Here is a 14,630-nt window from a genome sequence, read left to right on the forward strand (position 1 = left end):
CATACTGACGAAACTAAAATGAGCTCTAACATGGAAATTAAGCGTTTCCAGACACATGTCCACACAACATATTTTCTTTATTTGTGTGTGAGGAATGTTTCCTGAAAGTTTGGCCGTACCTTTTTGTAACACCCTGTATATATCAGTTCATGACACCCAGTCTTACAAATTTACTCTCTCTCTCTGATGGACACACATCCAGATCATCCGCTCTCAAAACTCCATCACACTCCACACATCCACCACTGCTGGTGGCTCACCTCCAACTGCGCAACGCTACACACTGTAACAGCGAACTGCCCAACACTACAATAGCAAATTCCAACAATGCAAACCAGCCACAGACTGCACACAGCACAGCCAGTGATTTTCATATAGAGCGCTAGGTGACGTTATCAACATAAAAACGTAAACAGCCTACTTACAGAAATGATGGACAAAGGTGGTAGGAGGAAATGGACTGACAGAAGATTGGGAACAATAAATATCAGGGCAACGCCGGGAACTCGACTAGTAGAAGACCAAAACAAAGCGTTCGGGATACTAGTAGCGCGCACTGAATATGATTTAAATTCCCAGCTCATTACGTTTGTAAGGTAGCTACGCTGTGCTGCCGAAACAGGCGGTTAACCACAGAAGTGGTGAAGCCTAGAATGACACATTTTGCGGAGCACGGTGGCCAGGGCGTCCACCACGGCAGCAGAGGCGCATGCGTGTGGCAGGAGTTGTCCGAGCGGCCGCGCGTACCTGCGGCAGGGAGGCGGCGTGGCTTGGTGGAGGGGAGTGAAAGCCCGCTGGAGTAACGGCGGCAGTGGCGCTGGCGTGCCCCACATCTCAGCCCCAGCTGACTGCCGCCTGCAGTGAAGATGTAGCGCGCCGCTGGACAACATGCTAGCGGCTACCCTCTGCGCTGGCGCATTGCTGCACCTCCTGCTGTCATGGGGTGAGTCGACTCACGCTGACAGACCGGCGCGCCTGCCCACAGTCGAGAGTTCCCGTGGTCCCGGAAGTGCGGCTACGTCGTTGTCATCGATGTTGCTGACCTCGTACCGGAAACACTTCCGTAGAAGATCAGTGACTTAGCACGAACATGCTCGCAGCAACAATACGGTTAATTTTGCATTAGCGAGACATATACACCAGTGGCACGAGCGTGCTCGCTAACACGTGTTTGTCGGTTTATTTTAACATCGCACGCACTAGCGTCATTCTGGACGAACAATCGCCACGACTTAGCTATAGCATTGTTCCATCGTCTCTGAATCAGAAAGCTTGTTTGAAATTGCCAGAGAGAGTGCGTGCAGAACTGTGTCCTGAGTGATATCACGGCCTGTTACTAATGTGCAGTATATCTCGCGAGACAAGAGAATTGGAAAATGTGGAATGATCGATACGGAAGTGGATACTTCTTGTGGCCACGGAAACATTCTTTACGGCTGTTCAAGTTCGCAACATCTGCTGTACAGTGCTCTTACCTGATGGTTGCATTACGAGATTATCGCTTGCCTAGACAAGCAGCGCACGCGCCTCAAAAGTGTAAGTACACAATGAGGAATGATAAAAACGCGTGTAGTTTTTACAGTATAAAGGGTTTTCCTGATTGCCCTTTTTGTAATAAAGAAAGGGATTGGCTCTATATGCTATGGTGGCGCGGAGCAACGCCAATTTGTCAGAATATAATAAGTAGACTGCCGTCTCATACGCACATAATTTATTGACGACCGGTTCGGATGTCAGATCATCCATTACCGAGTTTCAAACCACGTTGAAAAATATGTTCAAATGTGTGTGAAATCTTATGGGACTTAACTGCTAAGGTCATCAGTCCCTAAGCTTATGTCCGCCGCTCGTGGTCTCGCGGTAGCGTTCTCGCTTCCCGAGCACGGGGTCCCGGGTTCGATTCCCGGCGGGGTCAGAGATTTTTACCTGCCTCGAGATGACTGGGTGTTTGTGTTGTTCTCATCATTTCATCATCATCCAAGAAAGTGGCGATATTGGACTGAGCAAAGGTTGGGAAATTGTACAGGCGCTGATAACCACGCAGTTGAGCGCCCCACAAACCAAACATCATCATCATCCCTAAGCTTACACACTACTTAACCTAAATTATCCTAATGACAAACACACACCCATGCCCGAGGGAGGACTCGAACCTCCGCCGGGACCAGCCGCGCAGTCCATGACTGCAGCGCCTGAGACCGCTCGGCTAATCCCGCGCGTCAAACCACTTTGAACCCTCATCACTGTTTGAAAACTAATTATAGCTGCTTTTCCATCCGAAACCGGTCGTTACTAAATTGTAACCTGCCGTGAGACTGTATTTTACGTACCAAATAAAAGTGTGTGCAGGAGGCAATGCGTCTTCCAATTCCTATGAATTAATTTACGACCATACGAACATCTATTGCGTGCTAAGCGCGTACGCACACGCACAAATGTTGTTAATTCAGTTCAGTACAGTTCGTACGAAATAAGCAAATACTAGGATCCTAGAACATAAACTGAACTCAAACATAATGAAGTATTTCGAATAGAATGTCCTCCTCCATGACAACCAACGTGGATTCCGAAAACATGGGTCATGCAAAACCCTGCTCGCGCTTTTCTAAAAAAATGGTTTATCCAGGATTCTATTTTGGACGAGTAAGGGAAGGGGGAAGAACATACCATAGATGCCTACAGTTTTAATTATAATAACAATAAAACACATAAAATGTTAAAACGTAATAATAATCAAATGGTTCAAATGGCTCTGAGCACTATGGGACTTAACTTCTGAGTTCCCCTAGAACTTGGAACTACTTAAACCTAACTAACCTAAGGACATCACACACACCCATGCCCTAGGCAGGATTCGAACCTGCGACCGTAGTGGTCGCGCGGTTCCAGACTGAAGCGCCTAGAACCGCACGGCCATTCCGGCCGGCATCGCGCTTTTCTCCCAGGACACACTGAAAGTCATGAATGAAGGCAGTCAGGTGGATGAAGTGTTTCTTGACTACCTAAAATCACTGACTCGCGACCACACCAACGTTTATCAACAAAAGCACGATCGTATGACGTATCAAACAAAATTTGTTACTGGTTAGAGGATTTCTTCGTAGGGAGGCCTCAGCATGTTATTTCGGAAGGAAAGCGATCGACAAAAGTAGAAGTAACTTAGGGCGTGCCTCAAGAAACTCGTAGACAAAATTAATAATACCGTCCGACTTTTTGCAGATGGTGAAGTTACTTGTGATGAAGTGCTGGTTGAAGAAAGTTGCACCGATATCCAGTCGTATCTTCATAAGATTTCAAAGGGATCCAAAACTGGCAATTTGTTTTAAATGTACAGCAACATAAAAGTGTGCTCTTCACAGGACGTAGACAAATATTATCACATAATATCAATAAGTCACTAGTGAAATCGTTAACATATCTAGTTGTAACAATTTAAGTGGAATGATCACACAGGCTCAGTCGTAGCTAAAGTAGGCGATAGATTTCGGTTCATTAGCAGAGTAGTGGGAAAATGCAGCCAATCTACAGAGCAGACAACTTAAAAAGTACTTGTGTGTCCTCTCTGTCAACATTGCTGAATAGGGGTAACTGTGGATGTTCAACGAATTCAAATAACGGTAGCACGGCTGGCTACAGGTTTGGTTTGTCAATGTTGTGAAATACTATTGTTATCATATTTCTTGTATTATATTTCTTCATGTACTTCGAAGTTTTTGGACGACATTCTGAAAAAAAAACCTAAGGTTGGCAGCAGGTGCGGATCAAAATAGTGGTGAGCCATGACACCCCCCCCCCCCCCGCCAAAAAAAAAAAAACATTTTAGAACAAGAGTTACTATATTTCTCCGCGAAACTAAAACGCTGGAAAATGTCAAGGAGCTCTAGAAATGACAGGCTAAGTTTTACAGAGGACACTTTGCAGTTGCCTACCCACGTCGATGCGCTTGCGGCCTGATAAGAAAACAGTTCGTGAGCCCACAGGCGAACCAGCATAGCTCAGAAAGATGAGTAAGGCAAAAAGGAAAGGGAAAGACCCTCCACCTGAAATTCCGATATTGGCGAGTGCACACTTCGATTTCATCTTCTGTAAATTATGTCGTAATCAGTGTTGAGAGATACGATTGTTATTATATATCTTCTTGTAGCTCGCAAATATTCGGACGAATGCTTTTCGAATGCTGTCTCTCTCTGAACTGATGCAAACAAAAAAATGGTTCAAATGGTTCTAAGCACTATGGGACTTAACATCTGAGGTCATCAGTCCTCTAGACGTAGAATTACTTAAACCTAACTAACCTAAGGACAGCACACACATCCATGCCCGAGGCAGGATTCGAACCTGCGACCGTTGTAGCAGCGCGGTTCAGGACTGGACCGCCTAGAACCCCTCGGCCACAGCGGCCGGCGATGCAAACAAAGGATGATGATTATTATTACGTTTTAACTTTTTATGTGTTTTATTGTTATTATTATTAAAACTGTAGGCATCTATGGTATGTTCTTCCCCCTTCCCTTCCTCGTCCAGTATAGAATCCTGGATAAACGCCTGCTTGGGATACGCTTGACGATAGACCTCAGAGTCTGTCTACGGAAGCCTGCTTACAAAAGTGAAGAGAACTACTACTAAGCGAGGAATCTGTACAAGGTGTCCCAGGAGGAATGCTCAATATCCAGGCATTTGACAGGAACGGTCATTCGAAGCAAAAAAATCTAGTAAGCATGGGCTCTAAAACATATACCTTAAGAGCCATGAGCGTGTCTTCATCTGCGATACTGTGAAACATATCTCTTCTGCTGCAAACTTTTTGCTTTCCATGTTTTGAAAGATGGTTGCGAGGACCAAAACAAGAAAAAAAAATGTGCAGTAAACAAGGGCTTTAAAGTGCATATCTTAAGAGGAGGAGGAGGAGATTAGTATTTAACGTTCCGTCGACAACGAGGTCATTAGAGACGGAGCGCAAGCTCGGGTGAGGGACGGATGGGGAAGGAAATCGGGCGTGCCCTTTCAAAGGAACCATCCCGGCATTTGCCTGAAGCGAGTTAGGGAAATCACGGAAAACCTAAATCAGGATGGCCGGAGACGGGACATATCTTAAGAGCTATGGGCACTTGTTCCTCTTTGCTAATGTGAAACACGTCTTTTTACTGAACAAGTGCTCATAGCTTTGAAGAGATGCATTTTAGAGCTCATATTTACTAGACAAATTCTTATTATTTTGGTCCATACTACCTCCTTCCAAAATATGGAAAGCAAGTAACTTGCAGCAGAAGATACTTGGTTCACATTATCGAAGATGAAAGTATCGTGGTTCTTAAGGTATATATTTTACAGCCTGTGTCGGCTAGACTCTTTTGCATCGAATTATCGTTCCTGTCATATACCTGAATATTGATCATTCATCCTGGGACACCCTGCGTAGATTGCCTAGCGTTTGCAGACGATTCAGCAATCATAACTCGCGACATTTCGTGAAACCAAAGTCATTTTGGGATAGAAACTACAGAAAAAGTTGGTCTCCAGGTACCTTTTTCTGTAGACAGAATAGATGACGTGCAACAAACAAGTATCAGAATTCATATAGGTGAAATATGGCAAAATTGTTCCACAATACAAATATCTCGGTGAAACCATTCATGGAAATAGTATCGAAACAAAAGCAAACGAAGTTAAATGCAGATGGAAATTACATACCGACGTACGCAAAGTATCAACAACAAGAAATATATTTCCACGCACACGAAACTAAGACATTACAATACAGTAATTAAACCAGAATGCGTTTATGGATCAAGAACACTAATTTCTTAACAGGAAAACTGACACTGAAAGCATTGAGGGAAAGCAACGCAAAATCGTAAGAAAAGTTCAAGGCCAAAATCTTCTAGACAAACAATACCGACTCAGAGGCAAGCAGGAGATCAAAGAACACACAAATATCGATCGTTTCGTTAGAAAACGCAGGTTAAGATTCTATGGATACATTAGGATAATGAACCCAGGCAGACTTAGAAAACAAATAGACTCATTCTTTGACTACAGGTGTAAAGCCTAAACGGATACGATGAAACAGATTGACAAAGTCAAAACTAATCTGAAACTGGTAGGAATTCCACCGGATGATCTCGAAATCGGTGAAGTCTTCGGGTCGAAAATTCACAAGTGGTGAGCTGCTTGGGGAGAAAAAAGTGAAGAAGAGTGGACAAGCATGAGCTGAAGAGAGAAATAAAGCCCACAGGAAGGGAATGATATGGGCTCGAAGGAAGGCAAATGACCACCTCTAAGTACTTTGAGAAGTCCTAATCGATTTATTCGCAAATAACAATAAAGGAAAATTGTGCCTGGTAGAGTTCAGTTTTTCAGCATCTGCGTGACGTCCTCCCGTGGATGAAACAAACCTATGACCATTCGTGTGCAACGAATATCTGCGTAGGCAAAATCTAGAAGTTTCGAGTGGCTTGAACGTTTTACACGCGAGAACCAACGGAATGGGACGAGGTGTAATGTGCAGTCAAGTGAGTGGTGTAGAAGCCTGTGCGGATGGCGCTGTATTGGCGCGTGTGTCGCGTCGCGTACAGTTACACGAATGCCGTGGCCGTATTTCACCGACTGTGCGCTGAATGGAACGGCGTCGTTTTTGTGTGCTGGAGCGGCAAGTTTCGGGCAAAGACACGGGAAGTGTCCGGTACGGCTGTGGCGGTGCAGTGGCCAAGAAACTGGAGCCTCGTACGGCAGCAGTCATTCCGATCCACGTTTTTTGTGATTCACCCCAATTACTCCAGGCGTGGGCCGAAGTGGCTCCTTTAACAACTCTATTACCTATTCATGCCCGCTCCTTGTCCATGTCAGCTAGTTTTCCCTCTCTAATGACATCGCTAGTGAAGGGACGCTAAACTCAAACAAAAAAAACTGTGCGAGGCAAGAAGTACGGACGGTTCGAGAAGGTGGAAATTTTAAAAATAGTTAGAGACTATTAGTAGCCAGCGTTTTAGCCGCGTGAGGGAAGTCGGTGTCCCGTCATTCAGATCTGCGATAGCAAAGCGGACCATCATCGCTTTAGCTCCCACGTGATATTTCTGACAAGCGAAGTGCGTGTCCTCGAACGCTCAGAACCGCACGAAAATGTGCTTAGAATATAAATCGCTCATTTCAAATAACAGTGGTATGAGACATTCGTATGTAAAAATGCGTATCTTAGCACGAGAGACATTTGAATGATCACCTATTCCAGGTCTAAGAGAAGAAATCTGGTAACGCGAAGATACAAAATATCAAGAACACACCGAAGACAACGAAATACAGGGTGATTCAAAAAGAATACCACAACTTTAAAAATGTGTATTTAATGAAAGAAACATAATATAACCTTCTGTTATACATCATTACAAAGAGTATTTAAAAAAGTTTTTTTCACTCAAAAACAGTTCAGAGATGTTCAATATGGCCCCCTCCAGACACTCGAGCAATATCAACCCGATACTCCAACTCGTTCCACACTCTCTGTAGCATATCAGGCGTAACAGTTTGGATAGCTGCTGTTATTTCTCGTTTCAAATCATCAATGGTGGCTGGGAGAGGTGGCCGAAACACCATATCCTTAACATACCCCCATAAGAAAAAATCGCAGGGGGTAAGATCAGGGCTTCTTGGAGGCCAGTGATGAAGTGCTCTGTCACGGGCTGCCTGGCGGCCGATCCATCGCCTCGGGTAGTTGACGTTCAGGTAGTTACGGACAGATAAGTGCCAATGTGGTGGCGCTCCATCCTGCTGAAATATGAATTGTTGTACTTCTTGTTCGAGCTGAGGGAACAGCCAATTCTCTAACATCTCCAGATACTGTAGTCCAGTTACAGTAGCACCTTCGAAGAAAAAGGGACCAAAAACTTTATTGGTTGAAATGGCACAGAAAACGTTCACCTTAGGCGACTCACGTTCATACTGAGTTGTTTCCCGCGGATTCTCGTCGATTCACTTCTGCCGTACTCAATAACACAAAAAGCTTTCTGTTGAGCGGTCACCATCTTAGCATCAACTGACGCTGACGCCTAGTCAACAGCGCCTCAAGCGAACAAATGTACAACTAAATGAAACTTTATAGCTCCCTTAATTCGCCGACAGATAGTGCTTAGCTCTGCCTTTTGTCGTTGCAGAGTTTTAAATACCTAAAGTTGTGGTATTATTTTTTAATCACCCTGTATTTCCACCCTCATGACGTGTACTTCTTTAGGCAATATGAGCTCTACGTGAGAAGGGCTCTGAGTTTATCGGACTACACTGCCAAAAACCACAAGTAATGTTACACGATCGTCATTTCATCGTCAGATTTCACTCTGTGCTGTACAATCAGGTACAAACGTACGTTAAAATATGCTTTGGAAGAGGCAGATTATGACAATGGCATTCTAATATCATGCTTTCAGAATGTATTTAGCATGGCGTTTGATATTGGACTGCTTGAATGCAGAAGTGACGTTGAATGTGAAGGTTTGTGGTAACAGGAAGGGCACCCGGCCATCCTGTACTACATCATTACCAAATCCAATAATTAACAAGCCGACCTCGTGAAGATGTAGGATAAAAGCCAGGAAAAACAATATTTAGACAGGAAATTACGTCGTCGTCTCGGCAGTTTCTTATTTTTTGGAAAGCAGCAAAGAACTTCCTGCGTCCATTTATTATCCATTCTCGTGGATACATGGTCAGCCCATTTCTGTGTCTCACAGACCAGCCTGTTCCCTGATCCATTTCATGTTTTCCCGTCTCTCCGAGTCACGCATCTTTACGTTGTTCAATGAGACACCCTCAGTATATGGATGATTTTCACATTACACGACCACGTCACACTGCCATACGTCGGTAGTGATGCTATAATTATTTTTATTTCTTTTAGTGCAATCACACAACACGTTTTAAATTGTGGTTCGTTTCGACCACACATTAGCGGTATTTAGATTCCATACCCCGGCGTGCCCTTAAGTAATATACGGAAAGCACGGAAAATCTAAATCTAGACAAACGAAGGCTATTTGATAACCGCTTGTCTCGAATGCTAATATTTATGAACAAAACTGAAGTATCTTCGGGCATCTGTCGCACTTAGGACCGAGGTAGCGTAGTGTCATATTTCACGTTGGAGGATAGACCCAGAAACGGTTCACTGAAAACCACAACCATGTCCTGCGCGAGGAGCGAACCCGCCATTCCGCCTCACCACCCAGCGAAGCTACTCCGAGACGACTGACATCAACAAACAGGCGTTGTCCTAAGAGTAAAACGTGTATGTTTGTGTTTGTGTCTGTGTGTGTGTGTGGGGGGGGGGGGTGTTAGATTAAAGAAAAAGAAAAAAAAAATGCTGAAACGAATACAATTGTCAAGTTATCGGACAATAAGTAGTACTGCATCATTTGATGTACGTCCCCCCCCCCCCCCACACGAATAGACGTTGTTGCAGATTCACTGCACACTGCCCAGTTGTTGTTGTGGTCTTTAGTCCGAAGACTGGTTTGGAAATTTATGGTAAATTCCTATGGGACCGAACTGCTGAGGTCATCGGTCCCTCGGCTTACACACTACTTAATCTAGCTTAAAGTAACTTACGCTAAGGTTAACACACACATCCATGCCCGAGGGAGGACTCAAACCTCCGACAGGGGGAGTCGCACGAACCGTGGTAAGGCGCCTTAGTCCGCGCGGCCCGAAGAGTGGTTTGATAGTGCTGTCCATGCCACCCTATCCTACAGACACATTACTGGCCTGCATCCCCCAGTGCAGAGACATGTAATGCCGCCTAAATCGCTGTCAGTCAGGAGGTGGGCATTTCAGTGCGCCCGTATGAAAAAGTTCTAAAAGAAAGGGGATTTCAGTTTTATTTCTGAATTTATAATTACGCCGACTGAGAAAAAAAATCTACGCGATATGGTGGAATAAGCAATAATTACAGACTTGCAAGTTTACTTCGATGGTTTTAATGTTACTCGCGAAGCAAGTAGCTTTTCCTCCATCATCGTTCCTTTTTAATGAAGAATAGTACAATAACGTGAGTATCTTCTTCAGATTGTATTCCCGAGAAACGTGACTACTTTCGTACTACACATTTTCGTCTGTCGGGGCATTTTTGTCTTCTCCGTAGACAAGCTATCACGTTTTCCTGTAATTACGAAGAATATCCAGCTCACTAGATGCTCTGTGGGCTTGCACGCCGTATTTTCTGTCACCGCAAAGTTTCTTTAGGGGTGTCGACAGAGGTGAGGCAATGGCTGTCACAAGAAATTAACATTACGGCAACCGAGGCCCAAATTCCAGTGCAGCCACCGAGATTTCGACTTTAGGTTCGCAACGATTTTCTTAAATCATTGGCCGAATACGGGACGGTTCCTTTATCAAATCTGGATGGCCAGATGCTATTCATGCCATGCAGCACTCAGTATAGTACGGTACAGTGGACGAATTGTCAGTCTCCATCCTTCTTAACGTGAAAGGCAAGTCTTCCAGCGGGGAGGACAGGAAGTGTAGATGCGTCTCGTCTGTAAGATGTGGAAGGACGCCGATCCTCGAGAGGTCTAATGCGCAGAACCGCTGCCGCCGTGGGGAACGGTACTGCTCTTTGACTCGAAACGAAAGCTTGTCGCTCACTGAGTGTGTTGTACAGCGGGCTGCACGGTATGAACAAAATGGTCTCTTCAAATGGCTCTGAGCACTATGGGACTTAACTTCTAAGGTCATCAGTCCCCTAGAACTTAGAACTACTTAAACCTAACCAACCTAAGGACATCACACACATCCATGCCCGAGGCAGGATTCGAACCTGCGACCGTAGCGGTTGCGCGGTTCCAGACTGCAGTGCCTAGAACCGCTCGGTCACCCCGGCCGGCTGATCTCTTCACTGGTTGCTAGCGTTGCTGCCTCTGGATTGTGGGGTGCCGAAATCGATTGCCGACTGGATCGAGGATTTTCTTCCCCTGGAGACTGGGTGTTTGTGTTGTCCTCACGATTTCACCATTATTCGGGAAAGTGGCGAGACTGGACAGTGTAAAGGTTGGGATTTTGTACAGGCGCCGATAACCGCGCAGTTGAGCACCCCAGAAACTGAATATCATCATCATCATCGTCATCATCATCTACCACTGGTGCCGTGTATTTCCAGATATTTGTTCATAGGACCTCGTGCGTTACATATCCTCTAAAGTCTAAAGAGTCGTCTCGCACAGTTTGACTGTATTGTTCAAAATCAAACTGTGTTAGTAAATCATTAACAGCCCCACGATTTTACATTTGTTCAAAACCCACACCATAAAGAGAAAGTTTTATCAGAAGTGGTTTGGAATTGCTACATTATTAACGGGACGAAATTGATAGATGTAAACATAGCTTCGGGAGTAGGGCCCGCCCCGAGGCAGTGTTAAGGTGCGGTCACTGTTTAGCCTACAACACCTATAGATGAGCTAACTATTGGATGAGTCGGAAGCTCGGCGAGCTGTTGTTTATAGGGCGGTTGTGCCGCCGAAAGGCTGTAGCGAAATGCAGTAAGATTTGCAGAGGATAAGCGATTGGTGCAGCGAGTGGTAGCTTGCCGTGTATGTGACGTGTTGCGCCTAAATAGAGCTATTATTTTTGGATCACACTGTTAGCGATAATACACAGGAATCAGTAGCATCCGTAAAATACACAGGAGAAATCCCCCGTAACGACCTAAAGCTGTTTTTTATGTTTTTTTTTTTGAGATCTTAGGGGACTTAACTGCTAAGGTCATCAGTTCCTAAACTTACACACTGCTTAACCTAACTTATCCTAAAGACAAACACACACACCCATGCTCGAAGAAGGACTCGAACCTCCGCCGGGACCAGCCGCACAGTCCATGACTGCAGCGCCTGAGACGGCTCGGCTAATCCTGCGCGGCACGACCTAAAGTAAAATCGTCATATAAAACTAGTTGTAGGATAATAAGATGCTAGGATGAGATTCGTTAGAAAAATATTTAACTTGCAAAATACTCGTTCGACTGGTTTCGACACACGTGTTCGTTTAGTAAATTCGACGGCTTTACAGAAATGCTCGTGAAACTCCAGTGGAAGACGTTAAAAGGGAGGTGTTAACCATCACGGAGTAGTTTCTTGTTAAAGTCCTTAGAGCGTAGGTTGGATAAAGAACCAGACAGTTGTCCGTTCCACGCGCCATTCGCACATTGAACAGGAAATGGGGAAATTACTTTGGTATCAGGGGTACTCTCCGCTCTATACCCTTACATGATCTGCGGAAAACAGATGTAGATTTAGATGTAATGTGTGTGCTACACAGTAATTAAAATTAAATGTCGTGTCATTATGACCTCCCGTCGGGTAGACCGTTCGCCGGGTACAAGTCTTTCGATTTGACGCCACTTCCGCGACTTGTGCGTCGTTGGGGATGAAATGATGAAGATTAGGACAACACAACACCCAGTCCCTTAGCGGAGAAAATCTCCGACCCAGCCGGAATCGAACCCGGGCCCTTAGGATTGACATTCTGTCGCGCTGACCACTTTTTTATTTTTTTTAATGATCTCGGGACCTCTGCCTTTCGCGAGCAAGTGCTCTGCCAACTTTTTTTTTTTTTGAATAAGCGCGTCAGACCGCTTTTTTAAGAACCTAGAACCACTTTTTTTATTTTATTATTTTTTTTTAAAAGGGTGTAGTAGGTCAGGGGGCAGAGGGGGCAGAGTGGGCAGGGGTCGTACTTGGAGGCCTGGCCACGGTGTCCCCGTCTCCTGACAGGATAAGGGAGAGGCAGCGGGAAGGAAACATTGTACATGTATGTAATTTTTTTATTATTATTAACAATATTACGTGATTTATTCATGTAATTTGAATGACCCAAAAGAAAAATCATATATGAAAAAATATATGAAAAAGAAAGAAAAGAAATATATGGCCGAAGTGAATCAGCTACCGGGGGCGGACTACACAGTAATAAACGGTACTCTTTTCGTGATCATTAGTACACCAGATGAGGGCGTTTTAGTGAGTTGTATTCCTTCAACAACGACTTTTCATGTTGGTAATGAGTTCCGAACGCATCCTAACTATCATTTTCATGATCATCCAACACAATACAGACATAATGCCACTCTTAATGCACAGTTTCACCACCATATAACCATCTACGCCGCGCTGAGGCGTAATTCTCCGGGCTTAGAATGACCTCGGAAGGCTGCCTCAGCCAACACTTTCCTTAATTCTTTCCATTCCTCGAGAAGACCTGTACCATATAGAGCTTTTTATCGTCATCACTCCTTTTATTCTTTTTTCATTTGGGAATGGGACTTGGAAGGCTATCTTTCAACGTATATGGCGCTCTATTATTTCGTTTCCCCATTTGTTACGCATTATATGTGAAAATATGGGGAATGCGACAGAATAGCTCAGGAAAAAACTCTGCTACAGGTTTACACGAGTAACATCTTTCTTTAAGTAAGTTTTATTTGCGATTACTGCACTCTACGCCCTTACATTACAAGGCACCGTAAGGTATACGGAAGAGGACACGTAATACCAGCATCACTTGACTCCCCTCCTAAGAAATTACAAATGTTATTTTAACTGCATATACACTCCTGGAAATTGAAATAAGAACACCGTGAATTCATTGTCCCAGGAAGGGGAAACTTTATTGACACATTCCTGGGGTCAGATACATCACATGATCACACTGACAGAACCACAGGCACATAGACACAGGCAACAGAGCATGCACAATGTCGGCACTAGTACAGTGTATATCCACCTTTCGCAGCAATGCAGGCTGCTATTCTCCCATGGAGACGATCGTAGAGATGTTGGATGTAGTCCTGTGGAACGGCTTGCCATGCCATTTCCATCTGGCGCCTCAGTTGGACCAGCGTCCGTGCTGGACGTGCAGACCGCGTGAGACGACGCTTCATCCAGTCCCAAACATGCTCAATGGGGGACAGATCCGGAGATCTTGCTGGTCAGGGTAGTTGACTTACACCTTCTAGAGCACGTTGGGTGGCACGGGATACATGCGGACGTGTATTGTCCTGTTGGAACAGCAAGTTCCCTTGCCGGTCTAGGAATGGTAGAACGATGGGTTCGATGACGGTTTGGATGTACCGTGCACTATTCAGTGTCCCCTCGACGATCACCAGTGGTGTACGGCCAGTGTAGGAGATCGCTCCCCACACCATGATGCCGGGTGTTGGCCCTGTGTGCCTCGGTCGTATGCAGTCCTGATTGTGGCGCTCACCTGCACGGCGCCAAACACGCATACGACTCTCATCGCTGAAGACGACACGTCTCCATTCGTCCCTCCATTCACGCCTGTCGCGACACCACTGGAGGCGGGCTGCACGATGTTGGGGCGTGAGCGGAAGACGGCCTAACGGTGTGCGGGACCGTAGCCCAGCTTCATGGAGACGGTTGCGAATGGTCCTCGCCGATACCCCAGGAGCAACAGTGTCCCTAATTTGCTGGGAAGTGGCGGTGCGGTCTCCTACAGCACTGCGTAGGATCCTACGGTCTTGGCGTGCATCCGTGCGTCGCTGCGGTCCGGTCCCAGGTCGACGGGCACGTGCACCTTCCGCCGACCACTGGCGACAACATCGATGTACTGTGGAGACCTCACGCCCCACGTGTTGA

General features: G+C 45.4%; 1 protein-coding gene across 1 annotated transcript in view; it reads left to right on the plus strand.

The window, feature by feature from the left end:
* Positions 1–846: 846 nt before the first annotated feature.
* Positions 847–14,630, plus strand: part of LOC126183258 (uncharacterized) — a 368,835-nt gene continuing 355,051 nt past the window's right edge. Inside the window, exon 1 of the mRNA XM_049925074.1 lies at positions 847–943. Coding sequence (XP_049781031.1) covers positions 889–943 — 55 coding nt within the window. The 5' untranslated portion in view covers positions 847–888. The remainder of the gene's footprint in view (positions 944–14,630) is intronic.

Source organism: Schistocerca cancellata, chromosome 4, assembly GCF_023864275.1.
Source record: "Schistocerca cancellata isolate TAMUIC-IGC-003103 chromosome 4, iqSchCanc2.1, whole genome shotgun sequence".
Taxonomy (NCBI): Eukaryota; Metazoa; Arthropoda; class Insecta; order Orthoptera; family Acrididae; genus Schistocerca; species Schistocerca cancellata.